The sequence below is a fragment of the Camellia sinensis genome, chromosome 14 (genome assembly GCF_055761805.1).
Source record: "Camellia sinensis isolate YWXY chromosome 14, ASM5576180v1, whole genome shotgun sequence".
NCBI lineage: Eukaryota > Viridiplantae > Streptophyta > Magnoliopsida > Ericales > Theaceae > Camellia > Camellia sinensis.
The window spans coordinates 72,412,876-72,425,325 of record NC_138974.1 but is presented as its reverse complement, the minus strand read 5'-3'; the positions used below and the strand labels follow the sequence as shown (position 1 = coordinate 72,425,325).

At 39.1% G+C, this 12,450-nt stretch overlaps 1 protein-coding gene across 1 annotated transcript; it reads left to right on the top strand.

The window, feature by feature from the left end:
- Positions 1 to 269: 269 nt before the first annotated feature.
- Positions 270 to 1,447, top strand: LOC114279264 (chitinase 2). Its single transcript, XM_028221493.2, has one exon. It carries the CDS (start codon positions 404 to 406, stop codon positions 1,313 to 1,315), a length of 912 nt encoding a protein of 303 aa, XP_028077294.2. The 5' UTR covers positions 270 to 403; the 3' UTR covers positions 1,316 to 1,447.
- The last annotated feature ends 11,003 nt before the right edge of the window (positions 1,448 to 12,450 follow it).

Here is a 12,450-nt window from a genome sequence, read left to right as displayed (position 1 = left end):
GGGATCCTTCTCCTTATAGAAAATATTGATCAAATTTAAAGTAGAGAAAAAATAAAAAAATAATGTTATATGCACCAATTAGTATAATAACAAATTATGTGGTATAATTATAAAAATTTTAAATTTTTATAATTTCTATAATTACATTAATTGGTGCATTAATATATTAATTAGCACGTAAAAACAAAACAGCCTTCAACATGGCAATATTGGCGCCAAGAGGCAAATCAACCCCAACGGCACACAAACACACATTCCTTGATTGTCACGTCCTCATTTGCATGCCCACATCTTCATTCAAATCATACTACTACTACCATATAAATGCTTCTTTTCCTTTGCCATTACATGCCCAAACCAAACACATCTTCACACACTACAACGACCTACTCTTTCAACAACAATGGAGCTCTCAAAACTTCTCATCACCCTCCTCCTCATCCTCCTCCCAACAACCCAAGCCGCTAACTCCGACCTCTTCCGCGAATACATAGGCGCGGAGTTCAACAACATTAAATTCTCCGACGTACCCATTAACTCCAACGTTGAATTCCACTTCATCCTCGCCTTTGCCATAGACTACACCACCTCCTCTTCCCCCTCTCCCACCGATGGTCAATTCAACGTTTTTTGGGATGCGGACAATCTCAGCCCATCTCAAGTCTCATCCATCAAATCTCAGCATTCAAATGTTAAAGTGGCATTGAGCTTAGGAGGCGACAGTGTGGGAAGTGGCTCTGCTTACTTCAACCCTTCCTCAGTCGATTCATGGGTTTCAAACGCTGTTTCTTCTCTCACGCATATCATCGAACAGTATGGCCTTGATGGGATCGACATCGATTACGAGCACTTCAAATCCGATCCTGAGACCTTTGCCCAGTGCATTGGAAAGCTTATCACAACCCTGAAGCAAAATGGTGTCATCTCTTTTGCTTCGATTGCTCCGTTTGATGATGATCAGGTTCAGAGCCATTACTTGGCTCTGTGGAAGAGCTATGGACATGTCATAGACTATGTGAATTTCCAATTCTATGCTTATGATCAGGGGACCACTGTTTCACAGTTCATGAATTATTTTCAGACTCAGAGCTCGAATTACAATGGAGGTAAGGTCTTGGCTAGTTTCAGCACTAATGGAAGCGGCGGGTTGTCTCCGGAAAATGGGTTCTTCACTGCTTGTGGGAGGCTCAGAAGCCAGCAACAACTTCATGGTATATTTGTTTGGTCTGCTGATGATTCTATGTCGAAAGGATTCCGATACGAGAAGCAATCACAGACACTGTTAGCTTCAAACCATAGTATTTTTACCTTTTGAATGTGTGTGGTGTGTGGTCTATTAGTTTACATATGTGTGAAAATGATTGTTGTTCTATAGGTTTGATGTAAGCAAAAGTCTGTAATTCTCTGTTGTACTACTCCTATTTTATACATAATTCTGTTTTTGCAATTTGTACGCTGTTTTAATGAACAAGCTTTTATCCGTGGAGGTCAGCTTTTAGCCAGCTCTATCAGTGAAGATGAAGAAAGTTAAAATCAACAAGGTAGGAAAATCGAAAAAATCAACTAAACTGATTGAATCAAATCGAATCGCTCATATTTGGTCGATATTTTATATGAAACGGTATGTTCGGTTTTGAAATTTTCTTTTTCTTTTTTTTTTTTTCAGTTTGGTATCGGTTTTGACATATTGTATAGCGATTTTCACCGAAACCGGCTGTAGATATTTACATATAATAAAATTATTGTTTTAAGTTTTAATTTTATTTTGATATTAAGACTTTGGTTTTTAAATTATATTTTGTTTCTAATTCTAATTCGGTAAAAGTTTCAAGCATTAATATTTATTATTATTATTATTTTTATTTGTATTTTTGTGAATAGTTAGATTGGATATGGTTAAAATTATGTACAAATGGCTAATTTAATATTTTTATATAAATTATTTATTATGTTACAAATTTAAGAAACAACTCATTTTGAAAGTATTTAAAACCGATTAAACCACAGTAAGTTGAACCGTTTGAATCGAAACATTTGGTAAAAAAATTTAGTCTATATCGATTTTTAATATCATAAAACCCGACATTATTAATTTAGTATAAAATTTCACTTAAATACTGACAGTACCAAATCAATTAAATTCCTAATTAAAACAGAACAAACATACAAGCATACGAGGATTTGCATAGCTTGACTGTATGTGTGTATCCACTGCAAAGGACGGCGAAGTACTTTTGCATTATGAATGTAAATATTAAATAGAATATGCCGACTCTCTTGAAAGAGAAATTGAGAGAGTTGAGAGAGTAATATTGAAAGAGGCTTCTGTATTATTAACACTCTGATTACAAACCAAATGGAGGCTCCGTTATATAGGAGAGCTGAATACAAACAGCATTATGATCTACATCACTAAAATAAGAAAAAGGCACAAGTGGGCGGCCGAAAGAGGAGACAAGTCGAAAGCATATTACATATTATATTATATACTAATTACAGACTATATTATATTATATACGAAAGCAAGCTGTCTGTATAGTAGAGTATAATATTATATACATATATTAATAAGTATATGAATATGTTAATATATATGTTATATGTTATACCTATGTTAATATATATGTTAATATATTAATATATTAACAGCCCCCCGCAAACTCAAGGAGGAGCAACCAACTGGAGTTTGGAGACAAGTTCAACGAAGCGGCCAGGAGAATGAGCTTTGGTGAAGATATCAGCAGGTTGATCAGCAGAGGAGATGGGAAGGAGATGGACAGTACCACGAGTAACGTGTTGACGAATAAAATGACAGTCAATCTCAATGTGCTTGGTGCGATCATGAAAAACATCATTGTGAGCTATTTGAAGAGCACTGTGATTGTCACAAAAGAGAGGAGTAGCACCAGAGGGGGAAACACCCAAGTCAGCAAGAAGCCAACGAAGCCAGAGCAGTTCCTGAGTAGTATCAGCAAGAGCACGATATTCGGCCTCGGTACTGGAGCGAGCAGTAAGAGATTGTTTCTTGCTGCGCCAAGAAATAAGAGAATCACCAAAAAAAAAAAGAACCCGGTAGTAGAGCGTCGGTCAGTAGGGTCCCCAGCCCAATCAGCATCGGAAAAAGCACGAAGCTGGAGAGAGGACCGGGCGGAATAATGAAGTCCATGAAACAAGGTACCTTTGAGATAGCGAAGGATACGGACTAAGGCAGCATAGTGAGGGGTACGAGGAGCTGACATAAACTGGCTGACAATATGAACGGCATAGGCAATATCAGGACGAGTAACAGTGAGATAGACAAGGCTGCCAACCAGCTGACGATATAAGGTAGCATCAGAGAGAAGAGTGCCATCAAGAGGTGTAAGACGACTCTGAGGCTCCAGAGGAGTGGAGGCAGTCTTGCAATCCGTAAGACCAGCACGGGTGAGAAGATCAGAGGTATACTTAGCCTGAGAGAGAAAAGACCCCGTGGAATCATGGAAGATTTCAAGACCCAAGAAATAGCTGAGAGGACCAAGATCTTTCATCTCGAAATGATGGCTAAGAAACTGTTTAAGACATACAATACCATCAAGATCGTCACCGGTGATAATCATATCATCCACATAAAGGAGAAGCAAGGTGGTCCCTTGAGCAGTGTTGCGGATAAAAAGAGCAGTATCATAAGAACTGGAGGTGAAACCACAGTCATGAATAGTGGAGCTGAACTTGGCAAACCAAGCGCGCGGAGCTTGTTTGAGACCATACAGAGCACGCTGAAGTTTGTAGACTTTATGAGGGGGATAAGTAGACCCAGGGGGAGGTTGCATGTAGACCTCCTCAAGAAGAACCCCATTAAGGAAAGCATTTTTCACGTCCATTTGATAAAGATCCCAGTGTCGGGAGGTAGCAACCGCAATCAGGCTGCGAACAGAGGTGAGACGAGCAACAGGAGCAAACGTCTCTTCATGGTCAATACCATACTCTTGGTTGAAGCCTTTTGCAACAAGGCGGGCTTTGTAGCGCTCAATAGATCCATCAGAACAAGTTTTGATTTTGTAGACCCATTTGCAACCAATGGCAGTCTTGCCAGGAGGAAGATCAACAATGTCCCAAGTGTGAGTTTTGTCTAAAGCCTGCAATTCATCAGTCATAGCTTGCTGCCAAAGAGGATTAGAGCGAGCCTCACGATAGGAGGTCGGTTCATAAGTGGAAAAAGCAGTAGAACCAACAATAAAGTCACGAAGACGAGTAGAAGGTTGGGTTACCCGGTGTGGTCGAGTAGAGGGAGGAGGAGCCAGAGGGAGAGACTCACCAGGAGAGGAGGATCCCGAGGAAGCAAGAGCAGGACCATCAGAGTGAGCAGGGGCATGGGACAGACCAGAAGGCAAGACAGTCTCGAGAGAGGCCGGTAGGGGTGGTGGAGAGGTTGGCAAGGGCGAGGGAGGAAGGTCATCAGAGAACAGATCCATGGAAGGGTCAGTAAAAAATAGAGAGGGTGAGGGAACGGACAAACGGAAGAGAGAGAGAGAGGAAAACATTTTGTGTTCCCAAAAGACTACATGACGAGAGATACGGAGGCGCTGGGAGAGAGGATCCCAACAACGATACCCTTTGTGTTCAATACCATACCCTAAGAAGCAACAAAGGCGAGAACGTGGTTCAAGTTTGGTACGTTCATGAGGTTGGAGAAGAACAAAACAGGCAGATCCAAAGACCCTAAGGGTGGTGTAAGGGGGACGGGTGCCATGCAGACGCTCATAAGGAGTGTGATTATGAATGACAGGTGTAGGGATACAATTGATAGTGTAAGCAGCAGTGAGAGCTGCCTCACCCCAAAAATGTTCCGGACAAGAGGAAGACAGAAGGAGAGCGCGAGTGGTGTCAAGGATGTGTCGATGTTTCCGTTCAGCACGTCCATTTTGTTGAGACGTACCGGGACAGGAACGATGAGGTTGAGTACCATGATTCTGAAGAAAGGAAAGAAAGTCAAAATCTTTATATTCCATGGCATTGTCGGAGCGAAAAATCTTAATATTTTTAGAAAATTGAGTTTGAACCATTGTAGCAAAATTGTAATAAAGTTGTTTGAGCTCAGAGCGATTTTTCATAAGAAATAACCAGGTAAAACGGGAAAAATCATCTATAAAAACAACAAAATAGCGTGCACCTCCCATAGTAGGAGTAGGAGAAGGTCCCCAAATATCAGAATGAATGAGATCAAATGGTGCAAGAGAAACAGAGTCACTTTTATTAAACGACAAAGCAGGTTGTTTGGCAAGTTGACAGGACACACAATCTAAAACATCAGAACTTACATGACCTAAATGACCACTGGAAATTAGAGATTTTAAACGACCAACAGAAAGATGGCCTAAACGATAATGCCAAAGCTGAAAAGGAGATAAAGGAGGAGCAGTGGTAGCAGTGGTAGTAGTAGGAGCTGTGATCTGAGAGGAATCTGGAACATGAAGATGGATGAGTTCGTAGAGACGTCCATGCTTACGGCCTATCCCAATAGTTTGCCCCGTCCGAGGGTCCTGCACCAAACAACCAGTACGGGAAAAGGTAACAGTTAGACCATGCTCACATAATTGACTAATGGAGATAAGATTTAAAGTAAGAGCAGGCATAAGATAGACATGGGATAAAGATAAGTGAGAGGTTGAAACAGAACCAACATGACTGACAGACAGAAGAGACCCATCAGCAGTATGGATAGAAGGAACATGAGGAGGAGAAGATAGAGGAGTAAAAATAGTAGGGTCAAAGGTCATGTGATTACAACAAGCGGAATCAAAATACCAAGAAGTGTTACCTGCGGTGACAGATAAAGCAGTAGATGGAGGTGTACCGGAATGCTGCCAAAAATGTTGAAACATGGCTGCGACATCGGTTTGAGAGAAGACTGGAGTGGAAGGGTCTATAGGGACAGAGGAAGGTAAATCCTCGGAGGCAGCAGCAGCAGTGCGTTGAGCAGGTTTAGACGGAGTCCCAGAACGGTGAGAGTGGCTGCGAGAAAAATTCCCGGTGGAAGGACCATTGCGAGAGGCACGGGCGGGATTGCGAAAGCAATCTTGCTGGAGATGACCAGGGCCAGTCTTGTTGCAAAACCGACAAAGACGAACTGGACAATGAACCAGAAGATGAGTCGATGGAAGATTGCGGTTGTGACAGTAATTGCAGGTATTGGACCTCTGTGGTGAAGGTGAGGAAGGAGAACTTCGAATCTGGGGAGTGGCAAGAACAGAGTCCACAGAGTGCGGATGGAGAGTACCAAATCTAGTTTCCTCGGACAACAGTTCTGAAATTGCTTGCTCAAGAGTAGGTAAAGGAGTTCGATGAAGGAGAGATGCGCGTACTGGCTCAAAGCGAGGAGTGAGAGCCATGAGAAACTGAACCAAGCGCTGTTGGTCACGGTAAGTAGTAAACAAGGTAGCATCCTTAGTACAGTCCCATGTAGGTTCAGAAAGAGCGAGTTGATCCCAAGCATAATACATTTGGGAGAGAAAATCATTAATGGTTTGAGTGGTTTCTTGGCGCATACCGTGAAGATGACTCAGAAGCTGATATTGGTGAGCAAGGCCAGTAGTCTGATAGCGTTCGTGTAAAAAATCCCAGATGGCTTTGGCAGGAGAGGAAGCAGAGTCAAGTTGGAACCGACCAAACTGAAGGCTGATAGATGTAATAGAAGTATTGCGAAACCAAGTGATGATCTGATAGTTTTTACTATCCCAATCTTCCAGTCGGTCAATATATTTGGCAGTGGAGTCTGTGGCAGCGGAATCTGTGTGCTCGGGAACGGGTTTGCATACATCCCCAGTAATGATGCGCCAAAGTTTCTTTCCTTTCAGGAAGCCAGACATAGCTTGTGCCCATAGGACATAATTAGTCCCGTCAAGAATAGCGGAAATAGGGTGGGTAGTGGAGTCTAGGCGATCCATGAGAGAAAAATAGCACAAATGAGGTAGAATTTGAAAAAACTGAGGTTACCAGTGAATTCAGAAGGTCGAAATTAGTCAGAAAAGGAGTGAACTGACCAAAAATATGACCAGAAAGACCGAAAATGGAAAAGTCAACAAAGCTGGTCAAACAGGGCTGATGCGCGGCGCACGTTAGCAGAGAGTGGCGCGGAGCACGTTAGCAGGCGACAGGCACAAGGCGCACGGAAGCAGCTAGGGCTGACGTCGGCTGACGTCAGAAACACGCGGCGCACGTTAGCAGATGAGGCCGGGGTGCACGATAGCACTGGACAGTGTAGGAGCGCGTAGAGCGCGTCTGAACCGAGTGAGCGCGTGGCCGAATTTTCTGGCGGCGCGTGGAGGCGCGTGCGGCGGCAGATGATGATGAATCTGGTGGCGTTGGCTTCGTCGTGAAGAGACGAAGGTGATGGTACTGTCCAATCTGTGTATTAGGTAAGGACGAGGTACGCAGTAGTAATGCAGAGACTTAGGACACACACCTGGGCTCTGATACCATGAAAGAGAAATTGAGAGAGTTGAGAGAGTAATATTGAAAGAGGCTTCTGTATTATTAACACTCTGATTACAAACCAAATGGAGGCTCCGTTATATAGGAGAGCTGAATACAAACAGCATTATGATCTACATCACTAAAATAAGAAAAAGGCACAAGTGGGCGGCCGAAAGAGGAGACAAGCCGAAAGCATATTACATATTATATTATATACTAATTACAGACTATATTATATTATATACGAAAGCAAGCTGTCTGTATAGTAGAGTATAATATTATATACATATATTAATAAGTATATGAATATGTTAATATATATGTTATATGTTATACCTATGTTAATATATATGTTAATATATTAATATATTAACATCTCTCAACAACAAATATCTTCACAACTTTAGTCATTTTTTGTACAATGAGGATCTCCATCAGATAGAATAAGCCGACTCATCTCATCTTTGATTATTTGGATCTTCTATTTTTTTTGAACTCTACTCTAAATCTTCAATTTTAACAATATCATCTTAAATTTTAATAAGATTTTTTTAATGCCCCACTTGATATCAAATTTATCCTTATTCATAATATCATCATATCCAAATACACACCGACCTAATTTTGCACACTCTCTCCATCATGGTTGAAGATGTTCCCTCTCATTCCTTTTCATGTTGAATAATGATGACAACAATTCATCTCTTATTGAAGAACAATGACGACAGACTCTCTTTTTGATTTATTTGAAATCAGTAAACGACGGTGTCCATTTTATCAAAATCTTTAGATCATTGCATCAATGTTGTAAAACTGAGCCAAAATCACACCATTGATCGACCACCCGGTCATCTAGCTGATCAACCGCCCAAGGGTTGGTTCAATACTATTTGCCGAACATAAACAATTTTTTAATACTACGTTGCCAAACAATATTTGTTCAGCACCATGTAATTTAGCCCTTAAGTCACTCTTTTCCATTCCAATTCAATATGACAAACAAAATAACAGACATCCATTCCAATTCAACTACTGATTTCTGGTTCAAAGTTTAGGATTGTGATTAAAAAAAAAAAAAAAAGTTTAGGGTTTAAGATGGTGATGAAGAGGAATACATTGGGTTTAGGATGGTGATAAAGAGAAATGTTGGGTTTAAGGATGGCAATTAGGAGGAACGTTGATGAAGAAGAATACGTTGGGTTTAGGTGGGTGAGGAATACATTTAGGTGGGGAGGTGGGTGTACAATATTGTAGAGCTGTCTTTATTTAGTAGGTGATTGTTTCATTAAAGGTTGTTCTTTAATGTAATTTTACTTCAGGGTATAATTGTAATCATAAATATAAATAACCAAAAAAAAAAAAAAAAACCAATGAGAATTGGGGAATCTAAAGAAATTAGTTAGGTGCTAATAGTAGCCCTTTTAATACAACTACACTAGTACATAAATAAACATTATTTATCTTATGTTTTCAATTTCATACCACTGCACAACTAATCTCTTGATTCAATTCCACTGTACTAATAATCTCATCTAATTTAATCCGCTGATTTAATTCCCAAAATCAATACTAAGGTTGCGTTTGGTTTACTTTTCAAAACCTAACTCTATTTTTAAATTATGATTTGAATGTAATATGTTAACCAAATATTTTTTAAAATACAACTCAAAATTGCTTTCTCTCTTCCTTTTATTATTATTATTATTATTATTATTATTATTAACCAATCAATCAATCAGTTTTTCTCACTCGTCTCTCTTCTCTTCTCTTCTCTTACATTCTATACATCAATTAATCAAAAAAAAAAAAAATCATCCCAAAACTATTTTTAAAACTTATAACCAAACAAATTTTTTCTTTTCAAATCATGATTCAAAAACTCAAAATACAACTTCATATTCAAATCATAATTCTAAAATTAAACCAAACAGACCCTAAGTTTTTCCTACTTCTTTTGCCCATATTACTTGCCGTCATGCCACACACAACAACCATGATAAAGGAAAGGGTTTCAAAAGGGGGAGAAAAAAAAATTAGAAACAGGAAAATTGATCAAAAAATAAAATATAAATTTCTTATGTACGATGTATTTTACTTTTTTGTTAGATTTCACATTTTGCAAAAGGGTTGGTTATGCCTGATTCTATGATTTATTTCTTTGCAAATAGAATTTTTGTTTCAAAATTTCATAAAAAATTATTTTGGTGTTCATAGTTTGGTAATGACACAATTATCTGCAGTCCGTTATTAATACAAAGGTTCACATGATTGAGTGGCTGTTTCGCCATCGTGCATTATACAATCACCACATAATTTTTATTTTTTATTTTTACAACGCAATGTATTTTTGAACTTTCTTATATACTTATGTCCAATTTGATATAAATCTTATAATATTTTTGTAAATATTTACAGTTTTTCTTCTTAACAAAGATCCCATCGTATATCTATATGATTTTTGGTAATAATAATATTACAAACTCATTTTTATAAACCTAGATTCTGATTTATTCTATACATAGACTCCTTATGAATTTCACATTACACATTAATTTCCACCACAAAATCATCCCCTCACAATTTTTCGGGTGGATTAATCTGGTCCCTAGACATTTTCTTTTGGTAATTGGTCACTGTGGAGTGGAATTGTCAAAAACAAACATCCTAAAAAAAAGCCCAATAAAATATGATGCTTTCGGCTCAATAACCCATGATGCTTTCGGCCCAAAAAACAAAGGCTTGGTTTCGGTTTTGTTAAATGGGCTTGGGCTTCTTAAATGTATCCATCCCTCTATATTTTTACAACGTGACATAAATCACAATCAGGCTATCCAAAAAGAAAAACTAAAAAACAAACATCATCTTTAGTTTAATTTTTTGAATTTTTTTTAAAAAAAACAGAAATTAATTTAACAAAATTAAAAATCAAACAAATTTTTAAAATTTTTAAAAATTTGTTTATGCCCTCCCAAAAGATAAAACTATAGTAAGCGTTTTTTATTTTTTTTTTTACCAAATTAATTTTTAAATTTTTTTTTACAAAAAATTTGAAAACCAAACCAAACAGAGCAAAAATGCAAGACCCAATAAAAATTTCAAAAAATTCACACAATACTCGCATAAGTGTCTATCCCACATCCAAATGAGCATTAAAGTTGAATACTTTGTATTTTTTTTTAAGTCCCACATTGCTATAGAAAATAAAAAAAATAAAAAATAAAATTTAATAAAAAACAGCGTAATGCATGAGACATACTTCATAGATTTCTTTTATTAACCAAAAAAAAAAAAAAGAAGGAGATGATGTTGTAATAGTTGGTTCTCGAATAGAGGGGGTAGATGGATCCTCTTTAGTGCAGTTTATGGAGTTTTTTTTTTTTTTTTTTGGGTCAGAATTTTTTATCAGAGAATTTGATAGAATGTTTATTTATAATTTAAATAAATTGTAAAAAAACTAATTATTTCAAAAATATAAAAATAGATCGTTGTTTTGTTTCAGTTTTTGTTCTATGATTACCACTTTTCAGCTTAAGAAAACTTACCCAACAAAGACCCATAGCATTTAATTAACATAAATATCCTCCAATAATTTTTAGGTTCATTGCTGTTAATGTACACCTAAACCTACTCTACTAAACCTAACCCACTACACCACTCCACCTCCACTTCACCTACTCCACTACACACTCCACTTCACCTACTCCACCACTCCACCTCCACTTCACATCTCCATCTCCTATATAATGTACATACAATACATCAAAACAGAAATCAATCAATAATACATCAATTTTAACATGGTATCAGAGCTATAAGATTTAGGCCTATATTCCTTTCTTTCCGGCGGGCAGCCGGCCGGCAACCATGCCCTTGCTGCCCGCTGGAGTTTTTCAACACCCCGCCGGACAAACCCAAATTTCCTTAATTTCTTCTTTCATGACAGATTCTTCAACAACTCACCATGATGGATTCATTCACCATGATGCATTCTTCTTGTGTATTGCAGTGTGTTCTTCCCTCCCTCAAAACCGTGTGTGTCAACGGTGTAGCTGTGTCCTGTAAACTCCATGCTGAAGCTAGCAGAACTTCTATGCCTATCCGGACTCCACGTCACCTTCCTGGTCACCGACCACATCCGCAGTCATCTCCTCCGATTCACCAACATCCAATCCCTTGGCCGATCCATATCCCGCGGCTGTCACTCCATGGTCCAGCTCGGTTCCACAGTGCCCGTCAAACACACCCCCAATGCAACGCTCACAAGGCCAAAGAATCAAACCCAGCTTATCAACTCATGGTCAAGCGCCGCACCGACGATCATCCTCCTCCAATCACCGTAACTTTCGTCAATGGAGTCGAAGAGGCATTCGATGCCACGACACCACCCTTCCGATCTCTCTCGACGACATGCTCGTCAACTGTGAGGCACCTTCAACTCCACGACCGAGCCACCTACACCTACAGCCTCACTCACCTCGGTTGCTTCATGTTCCATCCACTAAGAAGGTCACACTTCATGCAACTCATGGACGGCACCATGAGATTTCCCTCTGATATGCCCAGGCAGCTTTCTGCTTCATTCTCGGCCACACCAACTGTCCCCGCCATCGCCATGTCCGCCGGAAGAACCCTCCAGATTCCCACACACAGCATACATTGGGAGATGAATACATACACACATCCATCTGCTCTCGAGTTCTCTCACTCTCTCGGCAGTTTTGGGTTAGCGCATTCCCACACACACAGTTTACAGAGAGAGAGCCCACTCAACTTTCTTTTTCTTTTTTTATTATTTTACTCCATCTTTTGAACAGCACACGAAACACACATTGATTTGCCCATGTATCTCTTTTCTCTCTCTCTCCCTTTACACCCTCTCTTTTCCTTTCTTTTTCTTTTAATATTTACCTCCACTAGCCGACACGCACCTGCATAAAGAGACACCTTTTATTTTTTTTTTATTCTTCAAACAACACCACGTTCCCACCACACCATTAT